Source organism: Pinus tabuliformis, chromosome 4_2 (genome assembly GCF_031772625.1).
Source record: "Pinus tabuliformis cultivar Carrire ecotype Pingquan chromosome 4_2, CPIR1, whole genome shotgun sequence".
Taxonomy (NCBI): domain Eukaryota; kingdom Viridiplantae; phylum Streptophyta; class Pinopsida; order Pinales; family Pinaceae; genus Pinus; species Pinus tabuliformis.
Window position 1 is genome coordinate 453147486 of NC_142304.1, and position 12540 is coordinate 453160025.

Genomic DNA, 12540 nt, shown 5'->3' on the forward strand with positions numbered 1-12540 from the left:
TGGGGTGGGGATGTGGATTAGGGATGTTTATAGGTATCGGGGGTAAAAAATGACATATAGTAGGTGTTGGGGGCTGTAGGTATTGGGGTGGGGATGTGGAGTAGGGAGGTTTGTAAATATTTGGGGGCATAAAAAGACACATGGCAGGAATTGCAGCTGTAGTTATTGGAGTGGGGGTGTGCACTGTGGAGTGGAATGATTTATACTTATTGGGGCATATATTAAAAACAACTTTGGCGTGGTGGCTTAAATACAATCTATTTTAATATTAATTTGAGTGGGCAATATTTATTTTAATATTAATTTGAGTGGGTAATATTAACTTGAGTGGGCTTAATGGTTAAGAGCATATGTTTCATCTAATCGGTTACAAGTTCAAAATCAGAGGAGTTCGCTTAAATACAATCTATTTTAATATTAATTTTAGTGGGCAATATTAACTTGAGTGGGCTTAATGGTTAAGAGCATATATTTCATCTGCTCAGTTACAGGTTCAAAATCAGAGGAGTTCTAATCTATGCCTTCATAGACTTAGCAGTCAAATCGCTCTTCTGAAATGGGTTCCTTGTCCCACAAACAAGGGGGTCTCATATACTAATTTGGTGTTCGGCTTGGTCGTGACTTTAAAATTGGATAATAATAATAATATTACATTTTCCGGGCAATTGAAGAAAGTCCTTTGCTGTAAGGCTTACACAATTCAATAATAACCGTCTTTAATTAAAATTGGATAATAATAATAATACATTTTCCGGGCAATTGAAGAAAGTACCTTGCTTTAAGGCTTACACAATCCAATAATAACAGTCTTTAATTAAAATTGGATAATAATAATAATAATAATATTACATTGTCCGGGCAATTGAAGAAAGTCCCTTACTATAAGGCTTACACAATCCAATGATAATAGTCTTTAATAATAATAATATTACATTTTCCGGGCAATTGAAGAAAGTGCCTTGCTGTAATGCTTACACAATCCAATGATAACAGCCTTTCACTGCCTAACTGCTCAGAAAAAATTTAAAAATTCTCTTTCCACTAGGAATAAGATGTTTTTCTCCAAATCCTGCTTTTGAAAGTTTCGAATCAACTTTCAATGATATACCAGAGGGAGCATCACATGAAGAGGGACTTAACGAGACTACACAAATGAAAACCAAGAAGTATGATATATCAAAGGATGAGGGGGCATCATATGAAGAGGAAGTTAATGAGACTACACGAATGAAAACCAAGAACTATGAGAATGACATCAAAATATATTCAAAGGGATATTATAACCTTGGAATTTCAACCAACATTACTGGTCAAGATGAAGATTTAAGTTCTGGCAAAGTATATACAAACAATATTGGCCCAACATCTGATCATGTGGGAAGTTCTGAAACTAAAAATATTAATAATCCATATAATTCCAACACTGAATGGCAAGCATTTCAAGGAAGAAAGTTGTTTACATCTACTAGCCATGATTTTAGAAAGCCTGATGTTGTTAACTTGATGAGTGATCAAGATAAGGACCAAATTCCAGTCCAAGCTAATGGTAACCCTCCCCAGACTAATACTTCTGATAGATTTCATGCATATGGTTATAGGCTTCAAAGTGAGTCCTCTGTGAATTGCAGCAAAGGTAAGCAGGATAGCAGCCCCACAGCTTGTAGTGGCAGTGAAATTGATCCATTTGATGATAGTGATAATGACACAGCAACTCAATGTTTGCTACCAGACAAACATAAAAGGTGTCCAACTAGTATTTGGGATTTTCATGATTCTTTCTAGCTTAGCAATCAAGATCTAGTGCTCCTTTACAATATAAAACAAAAATGTATATGCTGCCTACAATAATTGTTAATATATCAGTATGTATTTTGCTTCTTCTCTATCTTTCATCTTTAGATTATCCAAATATTTGTATGCTTGACCAATGCTTGCTCTATCTTTCATCTTTAGATTATCCAAATGTTTTTCATCCAAATGTTTGTATGCTTGACCAATGCTTGTAAAGTTTATGTGCTTAACCTAATGGTTTATTCGCTGTTCGTCTCAGTAAAGATCTTTCTGATAAAGATACATATTGTTTTCCCTTTCTTTCTTTGGAATGAATTGAAAATTTAAATCATGATTCATTTTTTTAATTATTATAAAATTTGTTTATTTCTTTATATACTTTTCAAGCATTTTCTGTTAATTGATTTGATACATCCCAAAAGTTTGACAAAAATGCCCATCGCTGGCTAGCATTTTCTGTTAATTGACTTGGTACATTCCAAAAGTTTGACAGAAATGCCTATCGCTGGCTAACATTTTCTGCTAATTGACTTAGCACATTCCAAAAAGTTTGACAAAAATGCCCATCGCTAGAGTGTACATTCTTTGCATGTAGTATCATTGCAAAACTCTATGATACCATCTTAATTCCAGTCTTAGCACTTTAAACCTTTTCATACCATTTTCATTACATCCCACCATTTTCATTACATTTTTATCGCTTTAAACATTACATCCGCAGATAAACTCCATTAACATCACCCATCCTAATATTATATAAGTTGCCACAGATATTATTCCATTAGCATCACCCATCTTAATATTCATAAGTTGCAACATGAATATGTAGGGTAAAGTTGTAAGTTTGTTTGTGGAGTAGGCAAATTAATATCAATGAAGTTGTTGACACCTCATCTAGATTGGGATTTATGGTAAATAGTTTCAATTATGTTTTAGAAAAAAATCTAGATTTGTATTATTGTAAATTTGTAAATAGTTTTAATTACGCCGTAAGGCGTTCCCTCTGAGAAGGACATCCCTAAAATGTGATGTGTGCGATCATGAGCCATTGATTATGTGTGTTAGATGATTGGAGTGTTTTCTGCCATTCGTTTAATCTGTTTCTTTCATAGAAAAATGGTTTTTTCCATGGTAATGGGCCATGAAAGGCCAGGCTTGGCCTGCTGGCGATGAGACTCTTCATAGAGACTCTTCATGTCTTTCTTCCCTGCATGCGTAGCCTTGTGCTGTTAAATCAATATTTGTACAAATGTTAATACCCTGTATCGATGATCCAATATGGATCCAGACTCTGTGATCTATCTTGACAAAGTGTGTGAGCAAGTTCCGTGACTCTTTTATATAAGATCCGTGCGAACTCAGTGTCTCCTTTACTGCAAGCCTTCTATAGCATCTAATTTATGCGATTCCTGAGGCACACAACTCCTGTAGATTGGTGCAAAATTCTAAGGATCATATTCCTGAGTTGCAAGGTATCAAAATTCTATGTGTGCGCTGTGGAATAACACGAAGGTTAAGGCCATAATCTATAAGGAATGATGCGAAGCTGAGGATCTATGTGAATAAAGAAGCTGTGAAAGAAGGACCATGATCTTAGTTCTGTGATCTGAATTTCTCTGTGGTAAGGTCCTAGCTCCATGTGGCATTATATCTTTTTATCTTAAGTCGAGTCCGATAGCGATTCATGCATTATATCTCTTTAATACTCACTCGAACATTCTAAGGAGTAATAACTCTAGATGAAAGCCGAAGCTGTCATGAAATGTGAATCTCTATGGAAATATCCGTGATCCAAATTGAAGAAGGAAGGCCTCTGTTCTCCTTTTGTGACTTGACTAAACTCCTTTGAAAGGTTTAATTCGATTTCTTTCCAAGTCTCTATGGCAATACAAGCCTCTATTGCACTCCTCTTTGGAAGCACTCCTCTTCTGCTCACAGAGCCTAATTTTGCTTCTAGACCTGGCAATCCCAAGATTAGGATTCACATGGCGATATTTACGTGTTGGATTTTCCATTGCTCCTGGCAAAGGAGTTGATTCTAAAGTGTAGAGGGAAATTGTAACAAAATGACATGAAATTCTTTTACAATCCATTGAGCTTCATCTTATTCTTTTCTCTCAGTGTTAATTATAATTATAATGAGCGAGCACGAGGAGGTCCCTGAATTGACCGAGTTGCCTGACGATTTAAACTACAAAATACTGGTGTGGCTTCCAGTGGAATATATTTGTAGATTTCCCAGGGTATGCACGGAGTGGAATGCTCTCTTTTCGTCAACCAAATTCATAAGTAAATGGGGAGAAGCGGCCCCCAACAGTATGGCATGGCTAGTTCTGCAAAATGCCCAATCCAAAATGCCTAATTGTTTGATTTTCTGCGGAGTTCCCTGAATTGACCAAGTTGCCTGACGGTTTAAACTACAAAATACTGGTGTGGCTTCCAGTGGAATGTGTTTGTAGAATTTGCAGTGTATGCAAGGAGTGGAATGCTCTCCTTTCGTCAACCAAATCTGTTTATCTCTGTGCTCTCTTTTTCTTTGTTTCTGGTTATCTGTAAGATTGCTCCTGTACACGGTTGAATAGATGCCGCAGCATGTATTTTTCTTTGTTTTTGGTTATTTGTGAAATTGCTCTTGTACATCGTTGAATAGATGCAGCAACAGATCTTGTAACCTGTGGGTATGGATTTTCAGAAATATTTAAAGGTTTAAGAAATGAATTTAACGTTTGACCATTCTTAGTAATCCAGTGATACGGTGTTGATAGAATCTGGAAAATGGTTAAGGGGAAGCCATGATAGAATCTTGAAAGTGGTTAAGACTAGGGCATAATTCTTTCAAGAACTTAAGTTATTTCCCATTCCCAAATTATAATGATTATATATATATATATATATATATATATATATATATATATATATATATATATATATATATATATATATATATATATATATATATATATATATATATTGTTGTATGCCAGAGGAATCTGATAGTTCACCTTACAGGTAGCTATTAGTGAACTTCTAGGTTTACCCAATCAAGAAGGATTTGGGTTTCTCTGTTTTCTCAAAACTCACATTAACTCCGTCACCAATTATCATGATAATATCTTTATTATTATCATATATTTGAAATATTAAGACCTGTGTTGGAACTTCCTCCCTTGGCTCGTTGGGCTTGATTTGATCGAGTAATAAAAATACACAACACTGGTTGGAATTTGCCATTTTGGCCACTTGAACTAAGTGGCTAAGAATATTTTTGTCTTTCTAAGTTTTCACATAGGGATTTTTTTGATAGAAACAATGGAAACATCTAACATGTATCTTAAATTGCGAGATGTGTAATTCATTAGTTTACGGCTTATTGAACTCACCCACATAGATCTTAATTTTAATCGTGCAACTACTTGTAATTGCTTATTCAAAACATAAAACTCAATGCAAGAAATCCACTAACATACACAATGTAGAGATAAAGATTTATTTTAGAATGCTATATGGAACTAATGTTCACTGAATTCTATATGGAACTAATATGGAACTAGTGCTAATGATCGTTGGAAGCAATGCTAACTGATCATTGGAAGTAGAAAAATTTAATGTACCCTAGAAAATTAACATGGTTTCAGAGCAGAGTTGAAGATCTAAGAACAGTGAACATGGTTCAGAGCAAGGTTGAAGATCTATCTGTAAGATTGCTCTTATACATGGTTGAATAGATGCAACAACATGTATTTTTCCTTTTTTGTTTTCTTTGTTTTTGGTTATTTGTGAGATTGCTCTTGTACATCGTTGAATAGATGCAGTAACAGATCTTGTAACTTGTGGGTATGGATTTTAAGAAATATTTAAATGTTTAAGAAATGAATTTAACGTTTGACCATTCTTAGTAATCCGGTGATATGGTGTTGATAGAATCTTGAAAATGGTTAATAGAATCTTGGAAGTGGTTAAGACTAAGGCATAATTCTTTTGGGAACTTGAATTATTTCCCATTCCCAAATTATAATGATTATATATATATATATATATATATATATATATATATATATATATATATTGTTGTATGTTAGAGGAATATGATAGTTCACCTCACAGGTAGTTATCGGTGAACTTCTAAGTTTACCCAGTCACAACAAGAAGGATTTGGATTTCTCTGTTTTCTCAAAACTCACATTAACTCCATCACCAATTATCATGATAATACCTTTATTATTATCATATCTTTGAAATATTAAGACCTGTGTTGGAACTTCCTCCCTTCTCTCGTTGGGCTTGATTTGATCGAGTAATAAAAATACACCTTTGCCATGTTGGCCACTTGAACTAAGTGGCTGAGAATATTGTTGTCTTTCTAAGTTTTCACAAGGGGATTTTTCGATAGAAACAATGGAAACATCTAACATGTATCTTAAATTGCGAGATGTGTAATTCATTAGTTTATGGCTTATTGGACTCACCCACATAGATCTTAATTTTAATCATGCAACTACTTGTAATTGCTTATTCAAAACATAAAACTCAATGCAAGAAATCCACTAACATACACAATGTAGAAATAAAGATTTATTTCAGAATGCTATATGGAAATAATGTTAACTGAATTCTATATGGAACTAATATGGAATGAGTGCTAATGATCGTTGGAAGCATTGCTAACTGATCATTGGAAGTAGAAAAAATTAATGTACCCTGGAGAATCAACATGGTTTTAGAGCAGAGTTGAAGATCTAAAAACAGTGAACATGGTTTAGAGCAGGGTTGAAGATCTAAGAACAATTTGAAGTTAACGAAAGATAAGGGCGGTATTGGATTTAAGTGAATTGTCTTTGATTCCCTAAAGGCACTTGAATCCGTGACCTATTCGGTGGCCTATCTAGCTCTAAGATATGCGATGTTCTGAGAATTGTTGTCTCTACATAGCTCTCTCTATAGTCTACATTGAATCCAAGGCTATATTACAAATGTTAATACCATGTATCGATGATCGAATATGGATCCAGACTCTGTGATCCATCTTGACAAAGTGTGTGAGCAAGTTCTGCGACTCTTTTATATAAGATATGTGCGAACTCAGTGTCCCCTTTACTGCAAGCCTTCTATAGCATCTAATTTATGGGATTCCTGAGGCACAAAACTCCTGTAGATTGGTGCAAAACTCTAAGGATCATATTCCTGAGTTGCAAGGTATCAAAATTCTATGTGTGCGTTGTGGAATAACACGAAGGTTAAGGCCATAATCTATAAGGAATGATGCGAAGATGAGGATCTATGTGAATAAAGAAGATGTGAAAGAAGGACAATGATCCTAGTTCTATGATCTGAATTTCTCTGTGGTAAGGTCCTAGCTCCATGTGGCATTATATCTTTTTATCTTAAGTCGAGTCCGATAGCGATTCATGCATTATATCTCTTTAATACTCACTCGAACATTCTAAGGAGTAATAACTCTAGATGAAAGCTGAAGTTGTCATGAAATGTGCATCTCTATGGAAATATCCGTGATCGAAATTGAAGAAGGAAGGCCTCTGTTCTCCTTTTGTGACTTGACTAACTCCTTTGAAAGGTTTAATTCAATTTCTTTCTAAGTCTCTATGTCAATACAAGCCTCTATTGCAATGTGAATTATATCCAGGTATGAGATTATCTATGGCCAGGAACAAAATGTGGCTTCGTCAGAATTGAGTGCTTCTAGTCAACTAGAGCCTCCTAAATCTACTGATGTTGCTCTTGAAAAGGCACCTTCTGTTACAACTCAATCTGCACTACCAACTTCAATGACAACAACCACACATGAAAGACAACTCACAGAATCCTCGTCTTTCACCAAGTCCTCCCAACAAGTATCTACTTCAAATGCTACAACACAAAAAACAGGTAATCCAAATATTTCTGAAGATAAAATGCCTCCAACTCAATCCTCATTGCCCAAAATGCCGTGTGTTTCAGCTACTGGACTAGGCCCAAATGGGAAAACAATCAGTGGATTCTTTTACAATTATAGCAGAGATGAGGTTAGTAGAGTTTGTGTGTGCCATGGCACATTCTTGTCACCTGCAGAGTTTGTGCAGCATTCAGGTCATACAGACCTTTCACATCCTGAAAGGCACATTGTTGTCAATCCATCCCCATCTTCAAATGAAGATGCATCAACCCTGCAATGAAAAGTTATCCAAATAAAATCTTGGATGTATACCTAAAAAAAACGTTTCCCTGAAGGATTATCTCTATGCCACTTGCCCCAAAAAAGGTTTTTGAAATTGAGTGACTAGACATCCAATTTGGAAGCACTCCTCTTCTGCTCACAAAGTAGAATTTTGCTTCTAGACCTGGCAATCCCAAGATTAGGATTCACATGGTGCTATTTACATGTTGTATTTTCCATTGCTCCTAGCAAAGGAGTTGATTCTAAAGTGTGCAGGGAAATTGTAACAAAATGACATGAAATTCTGCTTGTAAATTTTGTTGAATGCAACGAATTTTGTTGGATTCAAAGTTCTCAAACTACTATTCGCTACATATCAGCTTAAACATTTTTAGCCATCACAACTTACATCTTAAAAGTAAACTAGTACAAATTGGATTGTAATTCTAAGACATATATATTTGTCACATACTAACAGATAATATATACACCAACTATGTACTGGATTGATAGGTTCATTTTAAAGTGTACAGCGCAATTGTAACAAAATGACATGAGAGTCTTTCAAAAAACCACATAGTAAATAAATATACATAATAGATGAATATATCTTTTAATTTAATGATTATATTTTCCAACAACGACACTCAAAACCACATAGTAAATAAATATACATAATAGAGGAATATATGTTTTTCTTATGACTATTATGTATTTTGAGTATTGATTGGTCTATATTAGTCAACTTTAATGGACTACCCTTCCTGGAAGTCACCATATACAGAAGTGTATAAAGACTTCTTAAGAAAAGGAACACATCATTATTGCTCCAAATTTCTCCGTAGAGCCAACTTTTCATTTCCGTCATCAATTGAGAGTACCTATTTCTTGAGTCTCTGGTGTCTTGTATAGACATAGTCTCCACCTCTATCATTTTATTAGATTCCCTAAGTTCTCTTAAATATTCCATTATCAGGGAACTGCAACCATAGATTTTTATTATTTGAAGTGTTTCCAAATTGAAATAACTCTTTGGAAATACCTTCAATGCTGAGCATTCTACTATGATAAACGTTTCAAGTACTGGCATTGATCCTTCCTTTACGATTGGCAACTCTTCTAATTCATGTAACCCAATAATTGAAAATATCTTCAATAAAGAAAATGCCTTCTTGTCACCGAATTCCCGAGGAAACCTCTTTAATCTAAAGCATTCAATTATTTCCAATCGTCGTAGATTGTTGAGCTTATGCAGATGTGAAAGTTCTTCCAACATATTACACTTGTATAATATAAGACTAGTCATAGTCTGAAAAGCACAAAAACTATTTTCCATTCTAACCAAGTCAGGACACTCCATGTACAGTTTTCTCATATACAGTTTTCTTAGCTTTGACATATTATTCATGTCACTCGGCAGAGATCTCACCTTTGTGAGCTCTAACACGAGGGTGTTCATTTCAATCATATTCCCTAATGTGCCTTCCCTAATAACGCCCCCATTGTTTGTTAAATGGAGCTTGGTGAGTTGCTTTAAGTTGGCCAGACATGCTAATGCTGGCCACTTTTTTCCATTTCTTGGGCTCACCTTTTTCCCATAGATTGGTGCATCCATATATTGTCAACACTTTTTTCCATTTCTTGGGCTCACCTTTTTCCCATATATTGGTGCATCCATATATTGTCAAACCCTGTAAAGAGGTGAGCCTTGAGATGCTGCAAGGTAGATACTGCAAATGACCACATTTATCCATGGCTAGATGCCTTAAATATTTCAAATTATGAAGGCCAGACGGTAATTCCGTGATTCTAGAGCGGCTTAGATCAAGGATCTCCAGGTTTCCAAGATTTGTAAGAGATGCAGGTAGAAATTTGATGGGCATACTTGATAAAAAGAGGCATCTTAGCTATTTCAAACACCCCACACTCTCCGGTAATGACTGCACTAACGTCCCACTCAAATCCAGAACCTTAAGAGAGACCATTCTCCCAATAACTCTTTTTGGATTTTTTGTTAAACATTTGTTACCATCTATTAACAACGAACATAGTGTCGGAACTTTCGTTGACTCAGGGGCTGAACACAGTTCGTTATTACTGAACAAAATCTGACTGCATCCAGAACATTCATTTTCATTCAACGTGCTCAAATCCTGACCCACATGGCAAAATAAAGTTTCTTTGACCTCGGCAACACGGATTCCCAAATCGTGCAGGAAGTTGTGTATCTTGAAGAAGACTGCACCCGTTAATGCTTCTCACAACGGGTTCAATCAAACAATGATCTGCCAAAATGTTGAGATAAACCCCTCCCACTGTGAATGGGTTGTAGCTAAGTTAATGGCGATCTTTTCGTGCCAGTAGCCCTTCTCCCACCCGCAATGGAATCACATGGTTGGCATGAATAATTTGGTCTTCTGTGAATGTTGCAGCCATGTATAGAAAGCATAATTGCAAATGAATATCACATTTAACTCATGGAATATAGATGCAAGTGTCCAATCTATGCTCTATCGTCCACTTTTGCATGCAATTTTCTTTATTGATTCTTATTTTCAATGACCATGCAATTATTTATTGATTCTTATTTTCAATGACCATTTACTTTTATGCCTTACGGCGTTTCTTTTGCAACATGTGGTGCAAATGCTAGTCAATTGGTTTTGAAGAATTTTCATTGTACGACAAGTGATATAGGGCTAAAATTTAATAGAGGTTGAGAATATTCTTCATCTTATTTACGATTTAATAGATGATATGAAAAGATACGGTTTTTAGTGTGAAAACGTTTAAAATTCCTAAATATTATTAAAACCATTCTCCGCTTGTCCTCCTGTCATTTGAATCCGCTGTCGTTTGTTTCAACTTGTTCAGCAGTGTCGATTTCGATTTCGAGTGTTTCTCTAATTCAATTCTATTACAATAACATGCTATCGGCGTATATCGCTGGAAGGCTAGAATGGATGTATCTCATGTTTGCGGATAAAGGAAACTGTTAGGCTGGAATGGCACGAGGGTTTGCATAGAAGTTGCTCTTAAATGGACAAATCATTATTATCATAATTTAATTTATGGTTTGTTATAATTTATTTTTTATTTTATTTAGTTATTATTGCGCGGAGAGGGGCAGATGTGTAAGTGTGTTTGTTTAACTGAAAATAACCATATAAAAAATCTAAATACCCATATAAAAAATAATGTAGGGTTAAACAAAAATCTAAATAACTATAAATAAGAATATAGGGTTAACTGATTTCTTTTGCACTAGCTGTGTTGTTCTACTTAGGTAAAAGTAAACATTTCACATTTAACTTTTTTAATTTCTAATTATTATTATTATTGTAAACCCAATATAAATTTCAAATATGTAGAGGTTTGCAAATTCTTTAAGAGGTATGGTAAATAAATAAAACATATTTTTATGCTTACTCGAGAGGTATGATAAATAAATATAAATATAAATACACTTTAGCTATGGTAAATAAATAAAACCTCTTTTAATATTTACACCATAAACCTCTTTATATTTACAAAAAATCAAAACACAAGTTTTATTTAGGTGAAGCCTATGGGTCAAATACCATATTTATAAAAGACACATGGTAAATAAATAAATATAAAAGAGGTATAAAGAGGTATAGTGAATAAATAAAAATATATCAAATAGGATTAGAAATCAACATATAATTATATACCAAGCCTATGGGCCAAATAACATGGACCAAACTATATTAATACAATGGAAAAAAAAAACATTAATAACCCTAATATTGATATGAAAAGATTGATATTAATATTAATATTAAAATATTAATATTATTATTATTATTAAATCTAACATTCATATTAATAAATTATAATATTAATATTATTAAAATTAATAACTTTAGATTAATACAATATGAAATTTCTTAGATTATAATATATATTAATATTTCACGATATATATATTAACTCTGGATATATATGGAAGGGAACAACAAAGACATAGAGTGATAGAGGTGGAGAGAAAGGTGGATTGATACGAGAGAGATGGAGATAAACTGAAGAAAAGGGGAGACGACGAATGAAGAGAGAGAGAGAGAGAGAGGGAGAGTAGTGAGAGAGGTATAAAAGGGTAAGAGAGGGAGAGGGAGACATAAAGATGGAATTGGAAGAGAAAGGGAGAGAGAGACAGGATGAGAGAGAGGAGGAGAGAGGGAGAGATAAAGATATATGGTTATAGGTGGAGATAGGGAGGGAAGAAGAAAGACATAGAGAGTGATAAGTGGAGAGAGAGAGGGAGTGATAGGGAAGAGGTGGAGAGAGAGTGTGTATGTTTAAGGGTGGGATAGAGAGAGAAAGAAACAAAGATGGAGACAACGGGGAGTGCAAGAGAAAGGGAGGGATATAGTAATATGGTTGGAGAGAGAGAGAAAGTGACGGGGGAAGAGAGAGCGTTGGAGAGAAAATAGATAGAGACAGAGACAGAGAGATAGGATGGAAAAGTGGGGAAGAGAGAGAGAAAGGAAGTTAGAGGGAGGCATGAGAGAAAGGGATGGAGAGGAAGGACGAGAGATAGTAAGAGAGTAATGGGGGCAGAGAGAGTATTGGAGGGG

The 12540-nt window shown here is 34.8% G+C and overlaps 1 protein-coding gene across 1 annotated transcript; it reads left to right on the forward strand.

Moving 5' to 3' along the window:
* The first annotated feature begins 1075 nt into the window (after positions 1-1075).
* On the forward strand, positions 1076-1782 carry LOC149169917 (uncharacterized). Its single transcript, XM_089425383.1, has one exon. The coding sequence runs from the start codon at positions 1153-1155 to the stop codon at positions 1780-1782; it is 630 nt and encodes a 209-aa protein (XP_089281509.1). The 5' UTR covers positions 1076-1152.
* Positions 1783-12540: the final 10758 nt, after the last annotated feature.

Bases quoted from the DNA above. Each gene is read 5' to 3' on its own strand.
- LOC149169917 (XM_089425383.1), top strand. From the start codon at position 1,153: ATGAAAACCAAGAAGTATGATATATCAAAGGATGAGGGGGCATCATAT.